Below are 17,578 nucleotides of genomic sequence, written 5' to 3' on the forward strand. Positions count from 1 at the left end.
TCAGGCTGGAGTGCGGAGTATAGTTCAGAGGCAGAAAACTTGGGTTTGTTTTGTTTTGGTTTTTTTTTTATGGCAGTATAATCAGAATTCTTGTTTACTCTTTAGTATTCATCATTCCTGAAGTCCTAAGGTCAGTCCCAGGTTGTATCCAACCAACGAGCAAACAAGCAAATAGCCACTAAAAAGTGTTGGGGGCAGAGGTGATAGGCTATGTATTTTTGTTTGTTCATTTTAATTTTTACTTATTTTTTAATTATTTTTTTACATTCATTTGTTTTTTAAGACAGGGTTTCTCTGCGTTGCCCTGTCCTAGAACCTGCTATGTAGACCAATCTGGCCTCAACACAGAGATCTGCCAGCCTCTGCGTCTTATGTGCTGGGCTTATGCCTTGAATTCCAGAATTTGGGAGGCAGATGGAGGATCTCTGTGAGTTCCAGGGTAGCCTGGTCTACATAGCAAGTTCAAAGCTAAATTATTATTAAATCATTACCAGATTAAGTATTAATTTCACTCTACTCTAACACTAACAAGATATATTACAGATAAATATATACTTGAAATTACTTATTTCTCCTCAAATTTTTTTCTTGCCATTTTTTTTAATCACAGGGTGGCCTTGCCCTAGATAGCTGAGGTTGATCTTGCAATTATGACCTTCTGCCTCTACCATCTCCTAAGTGCTGTGACTACAGGTATGCTCTACCACTGGTTTATGTGGTGCTGGGGATAAACTCAGGAGCCCCAGCTCACTATGCACTTTGATTGCATGCTTAATGAAAAAATTATTTTGATAACTTTTGAGTTTTGAACTCCTTTATTTCTTTTTATGTGCACAGTTTGGTTTTCCAGATTAAGTACTAAACACTCTAAGTCTAGCTGTGATAAACTATTACTTATGTACAATGTCATACCTTCCTGTGTCTACATCTGTTTGTACATTTTTTTATTTTTATTTTTATTTTTTGGTTTTTTGAGACAGGGTTTCTCTGTGGCTTTGGAGGCTGTCCTGGAACTCTCTCTGTAGACCAGGCTGGCCTCGAACTCACAGAGATCCGCCTGCCTCTGCCTCCCGAGTGCTGGGATTAAAGGCGTGTGCCACCAACGCCCGGCTGAGAGAGGATTTTTACCATTAGTTTCCCCCCCTCATTATTTAATTGAATGTGTATGTATGTGTGTGTGTGTGTGTGTGTGTGTGTGTGTGTGTGTGTGTACCTGTGTAGAGGTCAGAGGACATCTTTCAGGAGTTCTCTCCTTCAACCATATGGGTTCAATAAATCGAACTCAAGATTCTCAGGCTTGGTGGCAACTGTCTTTACCAGCCGAGCCCTTGCCATGTATCTGGAGTCCAGTATGCATACCAGAATGGCCTTGAAGCTGTGGCATTCTTTCTACATCTCCTTCCCCAGCGTTGATATAGTCCTGTGCCACCACACAGGCTTTCTTCTTACTTAGACAAGGTCTCCTGCAGCCCAAGCTGGCCTCAAATTCATTGCAGCTCGAGCTGCTCCTGAACTATTTTTCATTGTTGTGTGAGTGTAACGCGCACACACACAGGTACACACACGCGCGGAGGCCACACAGGACTGCTTTTGGGAGCGCGCGCACACACAAGCACACACACACACACACACGCACAGGCACGCATGCGGAGGCCACAGGATTGCTTTAGGGAGCACACACACACACACACACAGGCATGCACACACGCACGCGGAGGCCGCACAGGACTGCTTTTGGGAGCACACACACACGCACACGCATGCGGAGGCCACGGGACTGCTTTTGGGAGCGGGTTGCTGCCTTCCGCCTTGTTGAGACAAGCTTAAACGTATATAGAGTAATTGTGGGAGCAAACCAGCAACAGGGGTTTTGATTTTGAGACAGTTTGCCACTATGCAGCTCTTGCTGGTCGGACGGAACTCTGCGTGGGCGATCACGCCCGGCCTCACACGGAGAGGCTCTGACAAGGTGACCAGTTCCATAGCAAACTAAAGAGAAGTCAGCAGGGCGGGTGTTTTCAGGTCGAGTTTCCTTCTCGGACAAGACGGCTTGAGGAAGATTCCCGACAGCTAGAAAGGCACAGCCGGGAGCCCTGCGTGGCGAGAAAAGCACTTTCGCGGTGGGGGTTAGGGGCGGCCAGAGTGACGACTGAGAGGGGCTGGGCCCGGTCGGTCACGGAGAAGCAGAGCCCCGTGCAACGGGGACCAAGTTAGGGCAGTCGCAAAAACCAAAACAGAGCCGCGGACACCCTGACGAGAGTGCGCTCCTGCGCACACGGCAGACAGCTGCGTTAGAAACCGGCCTCGGAGGTCAGGAAAGGTAGACCGGCTGCACCAGGGCCACCTTGTTTTCGTGTCCCCAACACAAAGAGGAACAGGAACCTCCTCACCGGAAACAGAACCTCTGCTCTCCGAGGCATTACACATTCCTCCGCGCGCCGGAAGCGCGCCTTCCACCTTGCGGGAGAGCTTCTCCCTCGCCTTTCCTCCAGGAGAGGTCGTGGAGCCTTCAGAGGCCACGCAGCCGGTGGACGGAGGGCGCAGGACTTTGTCGTGGAAGTCGAGGAAAGGCCACGCCGCGCTGTCCTGAAAGGGAGCAAGGAGAAAGGGCCGGACTAGAAGTCGCGGCGGCGGGATTCTGATTCCTGCGGCGCGGACGGATTTGGCAGTACGTTGACTTCCGGAAGCGTCCTGGCCCTGAGAGGAAAAGCCCTGAAGGAAACAATAACAAACGGCCGGAGGAAGCGCTTCTGGGCGTTCTGTGAGGCACGGGTCTCTCCGGAGAAGATGCTCTGCGGCCCCTGTGAGGGGACGTGAGAGGGCTTGGCGGCCGTCACCCCGCCTCCCCCGCTTGTGCACCTCAGGGGCCCCTGACTGCGGCCATGGCGGGCGTGGGCCCGGGGGGCTACGCGGCGGAGTTCGTGCCGCCACCCGAGTGCCCGGTCTTCGAGCCCAGCTGGGAGGAGTTCTCAGACCCTCTCAGTTTTATCGGCCGCATCCGGCCTTTGGCTGAGAAAACTGGCATCTGCAAAATCCGTCCCCCCAAGGTAGCGGGCCCGGGGGTGGGGGCCGGGGCGGCGGGAGGGGCGCGCTCTCGCCGTAGCTTCTCGGGTTGAGGTTCCCGGGTGCTCTCAGTAGCCCCTCCCTCGTTTTTTTTGTTTTTGTTTTTTTTTTTTAACTCAGAGGCCACGTTTGGGGGTGTTTTGCCTTGGTTTCTTACGTAGTTTCACGTCCACTTTTCCATTTATTTTAGAGTGTGAGCGTGTGCGGGGGGGAGCGTGGGTGCGCGCGTGCGTGCGCGCGGAGAGGTCAGAGGACATTTTGTGGGAGTCGATTCTCCCCTGCGTTGTGGGTCTCGGGGTTCGAACTCAGATTGTGGGACTTGGACCTTACCACCCTCAAACGAGAGAAAGCCGTGGCTCTGGGACCTCTTCCTTCCAGAACTTACTTGGGCACGAATACTGTTCTTTGGGTTGGCGTGTCACGCCTTATGCTCATGCACGACCATTGTGTTTGCTTACTGAAGACTCCGCTTCTGTGGGCTGCTTCTGTGTCCAAGCCTGCTAATGCTCAGTTTGTCAGACCTTTGCAGGCCTTCCTCAGGTTTTCTTAAGATGTAATCCGAGCTGTCCTTGCTGCCAGGATGATGTCACTAGACTAGAACCCCAAGCTAATTTCTACTGCAACAAGAAAAGGCATCATTGGGAGGATAAAAGAGCATTAATGAGTTACTTTTTAAAAAATAGAAGTGTTAGAAGAATTGGCCACTAAGTGGGCATGGAGGGAAACGTTGAAATCTCCTGACAGTGAGAAAGTAAAGGGCAAAGATTTCAGAGTTGTAGTATAAATAATCAAGTTTGCCTATAAATTGGTTAAGTATCCTCACTTTGTTTTTTTGTTTTTCGAGACAGGGTCTCTCTGTGTGTAGCTCCGGCTGTCCTGGAACTCACTCTGTACACCAGGCTGGCCTCCAACTCAGAGTTCCAAGACCTCCCTTTCTTGAGAGCTGGGGTTAAGGCGGGTATCACCACCACCTGGCAATTATCCTCACTTTTTTTAAGGTTAGGAAAGCAGATAATACCCCTTGGTGAGTGGAATTAATTCCCTAAGAGGATAAGTGATATGCTCAAGGTCAAAAGTTTTTTTTAGACCAGTGCATTCCAGATAATGTTGTTGGCATGGGGAGAGTGTTGCAAGGCCCTGGGTTCAATCCCTAGCTACATGGGAGAAAAACCTTGTTCAGTTGTTGCTGGAAAATCAGCACCAGGGTCAGTTGGATATTGTTGAAACGAGATTCCTATGCCCTGTGAAGAGTAGAACCAATTTTTGAATGTGGACATTTGCAATCTCTTTTTCTTTTCTAGCAAGTATGAAGAAGTATTGAGATGGTCAAGCTGTGTAGTCTAGGCTGATTTGGACCTCTTGATCCTGCCTCTATTTCTTAGGATTACTGGCATGACCTAATCAGGGGGGGTTCTGGTTTTTTTATTTTATTTTATTTTTTTGGTTTTTCGAGGCAGGGTTTCTCTTGGCCTTTGGAGGCTGTCCTGGAACTAGCTCTTGTAGACCAGGCTGGCCTCAAACTCACAGAGATCCACCTGCCTCTGCCTCCCAAGTGCTGGGATTAAAGGCGTGCACCACCAACACCCGGCCTTTTTTTTTTTTTTTAAACTTGGTAAGCCAGAGCTACACAGAGAAACCCTGTCTTGAAAAAGCAAACAAAACAAACAAAAAAAATTAACTCTTTCTCTGTCTTTATAGTGAAGGTTTAAGTTCTCTAATGTATTGTTATTGTGATTCGTGGCAAATGCATTCTAAATTACCAGAGTAATTCTTTCCATTTAGGATTGGCAACCTCCATTTGCATGTGAAGTAAAAACTTTCCGATTCACTCCCAGAGTGCAGCGCCTGAATGAACTTGAGGTAAGTATTAGACCAATCTTTCTACTGTTTTGTTTCTTTTTTTTTTTTTTTTTTAAGTGGTGGTGGTGTTTGGTTCTCAGGGCTTCAGACAGACTAAGCAAATGCTCTACCATGGCTTTATGGCTCCAGTCTCCTGATTGGTTTTGTTTTGTTTTTTTTTTTTTTGTTTTTTGTTTTTTTTTGGTTTTTATGAGACAGGGTTTCTCTGTATTGTTTTGGAGGCTGTCAGTCCAGCCCGGCCTCAAACTCACAGAGATCCGCCTGCCTCTGCCTCCTGAGTGCTGGGATTAAAGGCGTGTACCATCACCGCCCAGCCACCAGTCTCCTGATTGTTTACCTTGGGATTTTAAATAGAACTTTGAAAAGCTTATGTATTATAGGGCCCAGAGTTCGTGTTAAGTGGGATTTAATAAACTAATAGTTACTTGATATTTATGAAAATGTCTTTTAAGACTTTCAAGTAGTTGTTACAGTTTTTCCTTCATTTAGCCAAGATAATAGAATATATATAATTATATATTATATAAGTATTTTTTTCTTTCTTTCGAGACAGGGTTTCTCTGTGTAGCAGCGCTGGCTGTTCTCCAACTTGATTTGTAGACCAGGCTGACCTCGAATTCACTGAGCTCGCTGAGATCCACCTGCCTTTGACTCCTGAGAGTTGGGATTAAAGGCTTGCCCCATCACTGCCCAGATTGGCAAAACATATTTTCAGAATAGAAAATCCAGGGCTTATAGAGAAATGGAAGTCTATCAGTCTCCTTCCTTCCTTCCTTTCTCCCTACCTCCCTCCCTCCCGTCTTTCCTTCCTTGAAAAAAGGTCTCGTATGGCCCAAGATGTCGTTTAGCTGGATATGTATAGCCCAGGACTACCTGATCCTTCTAATCTTCTGCCTTTACCTCTTGTGTGTTGGAACTACAGGTGTGCAGCACCATACCCAGTTTATATGATGCTAGGAGTAGACCCCTGGTCTTCAAGAAGTTAGGCAAGCACTCTACCAACTGAACTACTTCCCCCAGCCCCTTTTCCTACTCTCTCACTTTCTTGAGCCAGTCTTTCTTTGTAGTCAGTATGGTCTGGTCTAGAACTTATTGTGTAGCCCAGGCTAGTTTTGAACTCATGGTAGTCTTGTTTCAGTCTCCAGAGTGTGCTTGGATTACAAAAGGCTTTTGCTATGATGCCCAGCTCCAAACTCACAGATTTGTTTTCCTAATTAAATTTATGTTAGCTTACGAAATAATGGATTTCATTATGGCATTTTCATATTAGATATAAAAATGGAGGCAGCAATGGTTGGTTCAGGAAAGGCGCTGACAAATAATTACTTTTTTTTTTTGGTTTTTTTTTTTTTGGTTTTTTTTTTGGTTTTTTTTTTTTGGTTTTTCGAGACAGGGTTTCTCTGTGGCTTTGGAGGCTGTCCTGGAACTCGCTTGGTAGTCCAGGCTGGTCTCGAACTCACAGAGATCCGCCTGCCTCTGCCTCCCGAGAGCTGGGATTAAAGGCGTGCGCCACCAACGCCCGGCCCAAATAATTACTCTTTAGGAATGAAGTTTATTAGGAGAAATCGCTTGTAGATCCTGATTGTGCCTTTAGGTAGGAGAGCTTAGAAGGAAACAGGATTACATTTAAAATGGCTTAACAGTGGCTGGAGAGATGGCTTAGTGGTTAAGAACACTTGTTGCTCTTCCAGAGGCCCTGAGTTGAACTTCCAGCATACACATGGTGGTTTACCACCATTTGGAACTCCAGTTCAAGGAGAATCAGATGCCCTCTTCTAGTATCCATAAACATACTATGCATTCACATTAAAAACAACAATAAAAATGAACCAAAAACAGCATACCAGGGCCTTAAATGGAAGGAGAGGCTTTCTTTTAACATCTAGCAAAGAACTTTATTAACAAAAGATCGTTTGGGCTGGTAAAATGGTTCAATGGTTAAGAGCAATGACTGCTTTTTCAGAGGTCCCTTGTTCAATTGCCAGCACCCACACGGCAGCTCACAGCTGTCTGTAACTCAAGTTCTGGAGGATCTGACACCCTCATACAGACATACATGCAGGCAAAACACCAGTGCACATAAAACTAAATCTTTCAAAAATATAGCAGGGAGTTGGTGGCACACACCTTTAATCCCAGCACTCAGGAGGCAGAGGCAGGTGGATCTTTGAGTTCGAGGCCAGCCTGGTCTACAGAGCGAGTTCCAGGACAGCCTCCAAAACAGTACAGAGAAACCCAGTCTCGAAAAACAAACAAACAAAATATTTAGCTTAAAGTAAGAGAGACGGCCACCATGGACAGCTGATGGGGAAAGAGTAGGGATAACTGGGCACTGATAACTTTTCTCTGGATTGGAGGCAAAGAAAGCAAAGGGTTTCCAGCCTTTTGTTGATCAGTGAGGTGTGGAAGTGTTACAACTTGATATACTCTATCATTATTCACAGTTGTTATTGTGCTTCCATAGTAGAATCTCTGCTGTGTTGACTGTTTTCTATGTCCAAGCCTGCTAACCTTCAGTTTACCAAATCTTTTCAGACAGCCAAACACCTCAGCCAAACAACCCAAGTTCAACACTCAGATCCTACTCCTCTTTTATTGTGAGATCTAAGTGTTGAACTCAGGTCATCAGACTTTGGTGGCAATCATTTTTATCTGCTAAGCCCTCTTGCTGGCCTTGCTTTCTCCTTCTCTTCTCGAAGTACTGGGAATTGAATCTAGAGCCTTGAGCATGCTGGACAAATGATCTGCCACCATGCTTTATCCCCAGCCCTGTGTTTTTGATTTCTGTATTTTACTAATTTTAGGCAATGACTAGAGTGAGATTGGACTTCTTGGATCAACTGGCAAAGTTTTGGGAGCTTCAAGGATCTACATTGAAGATTCCTGTGGTGGAGAGAAAAATCCTGGATTTGTATGCTTTAAGCAAGGTGAGGCCAATGCTTGGCTTCAAAAGTTAACAAGAGCTGAAATATAGCCCAGTAGTAGTTTGTGCTAGGTCCACCCATGAAGAAATTGAGTAGAGGTTTGTGATTCATGAAACAAAGAATTTTAAATAATTTTTCCTTTGTATTTAATTTGTTTTGTTTGTTTTCAGACAGGGTTTCTCTGTAATAGCCCTGGCTGTCCTGGAACTCATGTTATATATATAGTTCAGGCTGGCCTTGAACTCACAGAGATCGGCCTGCCCATGCCTCCCGTCTGTTGGGATTAAAGGCATGGCCCACTACCACCTGGCTATTTTTTATTGTTGTTGTTGTTGTTGTTGTTTTTTTTTTTCGAGGCAGGGTTTCTCTGTGGCTTTGGAGGCTGTCCTGGAACTCGCTTGGTAGTCCAGGCTGGTCTCGAACTCACAGAGATCCGCCTGCCTCTGCCTCCCGAGAGCTGGGATTAAAGGCGTGCGCCACCAACGCCCGGCCCACCTGGCTATTTTTTAAAGATCAATTCATTCATTCTTTTTAGGAGACAGAGTCTCCCTATATGGCTGGCCTCAGATTTTCTACTTCAATCATGGTGGCCTCAGACTTTGTGTGTCTGTACACATGCATGCAGCATAGTGCATGTGTGGAGGTGAGATGACATCCCACCGAGCTGTGTCCCCTACCCTGCCGTCAGTGATACCAATTTACATAGGCATAAAAAGGCATGTCTGGCCCATAAAATTTCTTTTGTGTGTGCATTGGAAGCCAGAGGAGGCATTTAGTGTTCCTCTTTATCATTCTGTGCCTTACTCCAGTGGGCAGACCCCCACAGTGGTCTTGTGCCAGATAACTTGCACATCAGATATTTATATTATAATTCATAACAGTAGAAAAATTGCAGTAGTGAAGTAGCAATGGAATAATTTTATGGTTGGGAATCACCACAACGTGAGGAGCTGTATTAAAGAGTTGCCACACTAGGGAGGTTGAGAACCACTGCCTGACTCCTTTGAGACAGGGTCCTGAAACTTAGTTTTTGTGACTAGACTGGAAGCCAGCAAGCCCTAGCAACCCTTCTGTCTCTGTTCTCTACAGTGTTGGAGTCACAGGCACACTGGAAACCATACCTAGTTTGTTACATGGGTGCTAGTAGCAAACTGGTCCTCACAGCTGCATGGCAATTGAGTATAACCACTGAGCTATCTCTCATCTCTCTAGCCCCTAAAAGTTTCTTTTCTTCTTTTTTTTTTTTTTTGGTTTTTGGAGATAGGGTTTCTCTGTATTGTTTTGGAGGCTGTTCTGGAACTTGCTCTGTAGACCAGGCTGGCCTCAAACTCACAGAGATCCGCCCTGCCTCTGCCTCCCGAGTGCTGGGACTAAAGGTGTGTGCCACCAATGCCTGGCCCAAAAAGTTTCTTTTAAGAATTCTCTTTTGGGGGCTGGAGAGATGGCAAAGTGGTTAACAGCATTGGCTGCTCTTCTAGAGAACCTGGATTCATTTCCCAGCATGTGCATGCACAATCTTGGACTTTTTTTTTTTTTTTTTTTTTGGTTTTTATGAGACAGGGTTTCTCTGTATTGTTTTGGAGGCTATCGGTCCAGCCCGGCCTTGAACTCACAGAGATCCGCCTGCCTCTGCCTCCCGAGTGCTGGGATTAAAGGCGTGCGCCACCACCGCCCGGCCAATCTTGGACTTTTAAGTGTTTGTTGAACTGGTTCTTCCTAGCATGTGGGTTCCAGGGATGGAACAAAAATTATTGTTAGTAAAATTCTACTTGCTGAACCATCTTGCTGGCCACATTTTTATTTTTAAGTCAGGATCTCATGTATCCCAATTTGGCCTCCAACTTACTGTGTAGCCAAGATGACCTTGAATGTCAAAGGTCTTCCTGCCTCCACCTCCTGAAAACTGGAATTAGAGATGTACTACCACACCCAGGTTTTCTGGAACTGGAGATCAACTGAGGGCTTCATGCATACTAGGCAAACACTCTACCAGCTGCTGAGAGAGGGGAGAACTTTTATCTTTTGAGATTATAGAAGTTAGTGTGCTTGCAACTAACATCTTTCCCTAAAGAATTCCTATTTCCTTTTCAGATTGTTGCCAGCAAAGGAGGTTTTGAAATAGTCACCAAAGAGAAGAAATGGTCTAAAGTAGGTAGCCGCTTGGGATATCTGCCAGGAAAAGGAACTGGTTCTCTTTTGAAGTCACACTATGAAAGAATTCTCTACCCATATGAGCTTTTCCAGTCTGGTGTCAGCCTTATGGTAAGATGCATCATTGTTCTTAGAGTGGTTAAATTTACTTTGACAAGTATGAACTTCAAGTGATAGTTACTGTAAGTGGTACGTTTATGCATAGCAAAGTGAGGATAGCTTTCGCTAAGCACCAAAATTTGAGAACACAAAGTTGAAAAATTAGAGCTATTTCTAGTGGTTTACAGGGTAAAGATAATGGGAATGAAGGGTGTCGGGATATTTAAAGATCTTCGTGATTTCAGAATTGGGTTTTGTTTTGCGCTCTCTCTCCCTCCCCTCCTCCCCCCTTCCCCCCTTTCCTCTTTTTCTCCCTCCCTCCCTCTCTCTGTTTCACTGTGTAGCCTTGACTAGCCTGGAACTCACTTAGTAGACTAGATTGACCTCCAACTCATAGAGGTCCACCTGCCTCTCCTTGCTGAGTGCTGAGATTAAAAGTGAGCTGCTATGCCTAGCCTCTTTTCTAATGTTGTCTAGATCTCAGAGTGGTCATTTCAGAGGTTCTTTCTGAAGCTGAGCCAACAAACAGCCTCTTATTCTCAGTGCTTTGACCAGTTATGAGTCTTTTTGGTTTTTCGAGGCAGGATGTCTCTGTGTAGCTTTGGAGCCTATCCTGGCACTCACTCTGTAGTTCAGACTGACCTTGAACTCACAGAGATCTGCCTCCCAAGTGCTGGAATTAAAGGTGTGCATCACCAACGCCTGGCTCTCAGTTATGAGTCTTTGCAGGAACCACCACACTGCCAAAAGAAACTTTTCTGATCACAGCACTAATATATGATCTTCAGTGTGACAGGCATATCCTGATCTCTTTTTTTTTTTGGTTTTTATGAGACAGGGTTTCTCTGTATTATTTTGGAGGCTGTTGGTCCAGCCCGGCCTCGAACTCACAGAGATCCACCTGGCTCTGCCTCCCGAGTGCTGGGATTAAAGGCGTTCGCCACCACCACCCGGCATGTTCTGACCATTTAACAAAACAACAACAGTAAATTCCTCAGTAGGGTCTGACACCTTTCCAGACATAGGCTTTTTGATTATGTGTATAATGTCAAAGGTGACTTCCCTTCTGTGGAACAGTCCTCAAAGTGAAGCATGAAGTTATTGGTTACCAGCATGGCTGTCATGCCACTATTATATTAGTAGGCCCATCATGTCTGGCAAGTTGGTAGTGAAACATGCAGGATTTACACATAAGATTGTTAATGGTAAGTCCCTGCAGCAACCTGTACAGCACCTTCCAGCACTGTGAAAACTAGCAAATCTGAAGAAAGTGTCTAGCTGAGTTCTCACATATTTTAAAGTTTAAAACTTTTTTGGGGGTGGTATAATGGTTCAATCTTAAATGTTCTTTTTTCTCATTAGCCTTCCAAGTGGCTAGCCAACAAGCCCTAAGTAGTCACCTGTTCCTATCTTCTCACCTTGTCCAGCCGCTGCTGGGGTTTTGTTTTATTTGTGTATATCTGTATGTGGGTATGTGCAAATGAGTGCAGGTGCCCACACAGGTTACAGGTCAGAGAGGTTGGATTGTCCAAGAGCTGGAGTCATGGGCGGTTGAGAGCTGTCTGATGTGTTGGGAAATATACTTGGGTCCTCTGTTAGAGTTCATGGTCTTAACTAATGAGCCATCTCTAGCCCCTAGTACATTATCTTTGGTATTGTTTTATAGTAAATTTTGATACCTAGTAGTATAAGTTCTCTAATTTATTTTTCCTTTTCATTATATTCAAACAGTTTACATCTTTACATATATCTTAGTGTTTGCTTTCAATTTCCATAAAGAGAAATCCTGCTGGGCATGTTTAAAAATACAAGCAAATCCCAGTGACAGAGAGGGAGGACTGATGAACAAAGGGGTCAAGACTGGGCTTGTTTAACCCACAGAAACAGTTGACCTGAACAAGGGGGGAGACCTCGAACCCCAAACTGATGGCTGGTAGGCCAGCATGGGACTGATCCAGACCCCCTGAATGTGGGTGTCAGTGAGGAAGCCTAGGCAATATATAGGGCCTTAGGTAGGAGATCATTATTTATCCCTGGCATACAAATGGACTTTGTGTGCCCATCCCACAATGAGGGATGCTCTGTCAGCCTGGACTCTTCGGGGGAGGGCCTAAGCCCTGCTTTGAACGAAATGACAGACTCTGGATATCCCCCATGGAGGGCCTCACCCTCCCTGGGAAATGGAGTGGGGATTGGGTGGGAGGCTTGGAGGGATGATGAGGGGGGGTGTGGGAGGAAGGGAGGGAGAGGGAGCTGGGATTGACATGTGAAGCAACCTTGTTTCTAATTTAAATTAAAATCTAAAATAAGAAAAATATAAAAAAAATACAAACAAAACCCATTGGTAGCTTGTGCTGGTGCATGCCTATAATCATAGAGGACCAGAACTTCAGAATCATTCTCTATATAGGGAGTTCCAGGCCAGTTCCAGTGCCTTAATGGAAGACATAAGATACTATGTAAAACTAAACAGAAGTTGACTTTGTCAGGGATTGCTTTGAGCCTATACTTGGATTTGGGGTCAGGACTGCCATCTGATTTTATGTAGTGTTAGCAACTTATAGCACCAAATTTCCTATTTTCCACTGATTCTCAAACTTATTAGTGAATTTTCTCTCTTTTTGTGTCCTTCTCTTTTAGGGTGTACAAATGCCTGACTTAGATATTAAAGAAAAAGTTGAGGCTGAGGTTCTCAGCACTGATATCCAGCCTTTACCAGACAGGGGAACAAGAATGAATATCCCGCCAAAGAGAACAAGACGTGTCAAGTCTCAGGTACTTTTCAATGTTCATAGGCCATTTAAAAGTTTTGTGTGCCTGCCTGGGTGTGTGTAGTATTTATATGAAAGTCAGAATAATTTTTGAAAGTCAATTCTCTTATCCCAGGACACAACTCAGGTTGTCATGCTATATAGCATTCAAGATAGTGAGGAATAACAAACTGGATTTCTTCTCTAATATTTGCCTGCACTGGGATACCATATGGTCACATTGGAATTAGGGCTTGGGAGAACAGTGGGCTTGTCTTGTGGTTTAGACTGCCAGGGTTTGTTTTTATCAGAGCTGTTTGTGTTACTTTATAGATATAGATTCCCTGTGCCATATAGAACTATGTATTTAAAGAAATTAAAAAAATTTCTGTGCATAGCTTTCCTCTTTCTCTATGCTTTTGTATATGTGTGTATATGTATGTAGGCATGCTTGTGTATACGCCTGAGTATAGACAATAGGTTGTATTGTCTTGGAAGACTCTGGGGCCTCTCTGACCAACGTGTCACTCAGATCAGTACCTTTCATCTAGCACTAAGGTTTTTGTTTAATAACTTATGGCTTCTGGGAACTGTATTATCTACCCATGTAGTACACCTCCTCTCAAACTCATATGTTTGTAGTTTTCTGAGTTGGCTTACAAAATAATATTTCTATGTGGCGTTTTCATACATCCTTAGTTATAGTAAACTCTTCCCTGCTCTTCCCTAGCCCTTCATTCCCATCGTGTGTGTGTGTGTGTGTGTGTGTGTGTGTCTGTCTGTCTGTCTGTCTGTCTAAGGCGTGTACCACCACCACCCTGCTGAAAAAAAACATTCTGAAGCATGTATTTATGTGTGTGTGGGCGTGTGTATGTTTGTGCTCAGTGTTTGTGTTGGGTCAGAGAACAACTTCAGCAGTCCATTCTCTCCTTTCACTATGTGGACCCAGGAAATTGAGATCAGGTTGTGAGTCTTGGTAGGCGGCAAATATCTTTATCCATTGAAGCATCTCAATAGCCTAGGAACTTTTCTGTTTCATTAGAAATTAAAAAAAAAACTGTACAGCTTTGTCTGTCCTGGAATTAGCTCTGTAGATCAGACTGGCCTCAAACTCATAGAGATTGGCTTACCTCTGCCTTCCAAGTGCTGGGATTAAAGGCATACACCATCACCACCTGGCCAATACCCTATCTTAAAGAAAACTAACTGTATGATTCAGAGTAATTATGCTAATATTCATTTTGTTTATTTATTTTTAGTCAGACTCTGGAGAAGTAAACAGGAACACGGAACTAAAGAAACTTCAGATTTTTGGAGCTGGACCCAAAGTTGTGGGCCTGGCAGTAGGAGCAAAGCATAAAGAAGGTAAAATCTGTTACTTGCGTAAAATGAAGTACAGTGACATGGTTGTTAAAAGGCTCAAGTGATATTTGAATTTCACTCTGTGCTGAGAATTCTTAATATTTGTAAACTTGCTACATTGTTTTTTTAGGCAGACTGGCTTTTTTAATGGTAGAAATATTAAATTCAGTGTGTAAAACAAATACTACATTGCATTTTTTTTTAATTTTTGAAGAATCATACTCCATCTCTAACATACATGAAAATATCATTTAGTTCCTAGTTAAGTTTCAGTAATGATTACTGGTTGTCACAGTGTTCTAAAAGTTATTTTTAAATCGAAGGGATTCTCAGACTTTTAGTATGAAAAGGTACTGTGAAGAAGTTAGAATTTTAAATTTCATTTAAATTTTTGAAATAATTTTTCCTCTATATGTTATGATACCATTGAAATAAATTATCTTTTTTTTGGATTTTCTAGACAGGGTGTCTCTGTATTATTTATTTATTGTGTATACAGTCTTCTGCCTACATGCCAGCAGAGGGCACCAGCTCTCATTCAAGGTGGTTGTGAGCCATCATGTGGTTGCCGGGAATTGAACTCAGGACCTCTGGAAGAACAGTGCTCTTAACCGCTGAGCCATCTCTCTAGCCCCCTGACTAAGAATTTAATGAAATATTAAAGTCACACATTACATTTATGAAATGTATAATATAATGTAGATTGTGGCCCAAATTGTAAGCGATCAGATAATATTGTTCCACTCTCAAAACTTGGGGGATATCCAGTCCTGGTGACAGGTTTGTTGTAATTACAGCTACTCAGAAGGCTGAGACAGGAGAATATAGATTTGAGTCTTGCCTGACTACAGAGTGAGTTTCTGGCCAATTTGGGCAATGTGGAGACAAAGTAGCATTTAAAAGGGGCTAGAGATATAGCTCAATGGTAGACTATTTGCCTACCATGTACAAAATCTATCTTAATAGTGCAAAAATGATAAACAACATACAATCAGTGTAATAATAGTTACCAGACATGCTTTTAAAAATTATCTTTGTGAGTCCCTGTTTAAAAAGAAAACAATAATAACAAAAACCTTTGTTTTGTTTTTGTGTGTTTTTTTTTTCTTTATTCTTTTTGGCAATCCTGTTTCACCTCACACATCTGGGATTTAGATGTGAGCCACCATGCCTAGCTTTACTCTCCTTTTGTTTTTTTGTTATACAGTCTCACTGTGTAGCTATGACTGTCCTAGAACTTGCTATGTAGACCAGTCTGCCCTCAAACTTATACAAATCTCCCTGCCACTGCCTCCTGAGTGTTGGAATTAAAGGTGTGAACACCGTTCCTGACCTTGTGCCATTCTTATACTTAACTGTTTTGTCTGTGGTGATCTTAAAGAAAAAGCTATGACTAATTTGAGAGCCACTCTAAAGCATACATATAGACAGTATGTCGTAAGTACTGAATGTAGACAGTCATTGAAGGTTTACAAACCTATATAGTGGCTATATGATCTTGAGCAAGTTATCTAATTTCTCTAGGCTTTTAAGTTTTTTATTTTCAGCTGCAGACAATAAGAATCTACCTCATAATGTTGTGAGACTTTATCTAATTTAAATACTTTTAAGTAGTGTGTGGTCATTAGTAAGCACTCAACTTTAGTTTTTACTTTTATTATATAACTTTTTATTTCAAGATGAGGTCACCCGAAGACGAAAAGTTACCAACAAGTCAGACGCATTTAACATGCAAATGAGACAACGGAAAGGAACTCTCTCTGTTAACTTTGTAAGTGCTTTGGGATAATTTCAGGAGGGAAAGGATATATTTTTATCTTGTTGTCTTGATACATGGTGTTCATTTAGCATGTTTGATTAGAAGACATGGTAGAAAATTTCAGGTTGGGGTTTTGGTTTATATAATGTTAATTTTGCTTTGTCTCCTGTACATTCCCATAAATCATATACCTATAGGTAACCAAGTTAAAGAAGTGAACATAAATCTGTATATAGTTATCTTTGTATCTTCAGGTTCTATCTTTATGGGTTCAACTAAACATAGATTGAAATTTTTTTTAACAGTAGCGACTTTATTTATTTATGTATACAGTGTTCCACTTGCACGTATGCCTGCAGGCCAGAAGAGGGCACAAGTTCTTGACAGATGATTGTAAGCCACTATGTGGTTGTTGGGAGTTGAACTCAGAACTTCCGGAAGAGCAGCCAGTGCTCTTAATCTCTGAGCCATCTCTCCAGCCTGATTGAAAACTTTTTAAAAATTGTTTCTGAAAAAAAAATTGTTTCTGGAGCTGGAGAGATGCTCAGTGGTTAGGCACACTCAGAAGACCTGAGTTTGACTCACGGCACCCGCCTGGTAGCTCACAACTGTCTGAAATTCCAGTTACAGGGGATTTTGATGCCTGCTTCTGGCCTTTGGCCTGATAGTACCAGGCATGCATGTGGTGCACAACAGAAATCCCCACACACATTTAAATAATAATAATAATACAGCCGGGCGTTGGTGGCGCACACCTTTAATCCCAGCAACGGGAGGCAAAGGCCGGCAGATCTCTGTGAGTTCGAGACCAGCCTGGACTACCAAGTGAGTTCCAGGACAGCCTCCAAAGCCACAGAGAATCCCTGTCTCGAAAAACCAAAAAAAAAAAAAAAAAAAAAAACATTGTTTCTGTGCTGAATAGCATAGAGATTTTTTTCCTTTGTTTTTGTTTTTTGTTTTTTTTTCCTTTTTAAGGTTCTGGCTATATAGCCCAGACTGGCCTAGAACTCAGTGTGAAACCTAAAATGGCCTTAAACATGTGCCTCATTCTGCCTTAACCTCCTGGGTACTGAGACCACGGGTATACATCAGAAAGCCCACCATAACCATTTTTATTTTCTTTGCAGTTTTTACTAATCAACGTAGTGTGGCTATTTCAAAAGCATTTACATACAATTAATATAAGTAATCTAGAGATGATTTATTCTGGGGAAGGCTATGTGTAGAAGATAGACAAATATTAAGCCATTTTATGTAAGGGATTTAAGCACCTGTGGGTTTTATTATCTACTGGGGTAGTTAATGGTGGTTGGATAACCCCGGCATATTTCAAGGTTTGACTTTTTGTTTTTTATTTGATGTGCATTGGTGTTTTGCCTGTATGTATGTGTGTGTGAGGATGCCAGATCCCTTGGAACTAGAGTTACAGACAGTTGTGAGTTGCCATGTGGGTCCTGTGAATTGACCTGGGTCCTCTGAAAGAAAAGCCAATGCTCTTAACCACTGGGCCATCTCTCTAGCTCCCTCTCCAAGAATTCTTAAAACTCATTGAGGTATGCAGTATTTAATAGGCAGTTTTCAGTATTCACTCTGTATTATAGTATTTAAGT

At 43.3% G+C, this 17,578-nt stretch overlaps 1 protein-coding gene across 1 annotated transcript in view; it reads left to right on the top strand.

The window, feature by feature from the left end:
• The first annotated feature begins 2,416 nt into the window (after window positions 1-2,416).
• Kdm5a (lysine demethylase 5A) overlaps window positions 2,417-17,578 on the top strand; it is a 69,929-nt gene continuing 54,767 nt past the window's right edge. Inside the window, exons 1-7 of the mRNA XM_040737443.1 lie at window positions 2,417-3,047; window positions 4,846-4,923; window positions 7,728-7,850; window positions 9,939-10,109; window positions 12,738-12,872; window positions 14,107-14,212; window positions 15,889-15,980. Coding sequence (XP_040593377.1) covers window positions 2,883-3,047; window positions 4,846-4,923; window positions 7,728-7,850; window positions 9,939-10,109; window positions 12,738-12,872; window positions 14,107-14,212; window positions 15,889-15,980 — 870 coding nt within the window. The 5' untranslated portion in view covers window positions 2,417-2,882. The remainder of the gene's footprint in view (window positions 3,048-4,845; window positions 4,924-7,727; window positions 7,851-9,938; window positions 10,110-12,737; window positions 12,873-14,106; window positions 14,213-15,888; window positions 15,981-17,578) is intronic.

The sequence above is a fragment of the Mesocricetus auratus genome, unplaced genomic scaffold, assembly GCF_017639785.1.
Source record: "Mesocricetus auratus isolate SY011 unplaced genomic scaffold, BCM_Maur_2.0 Super-Scaffold_100676, whole genome shotgun sequence".
Classification (NCBI taxonomy): domain Eukaryota; kingdom Metazoa; phylum Chordata; class Mammalia; order Rodentia; family Cricetidae; genus Mesocricetus; species Mesocricetus auratus.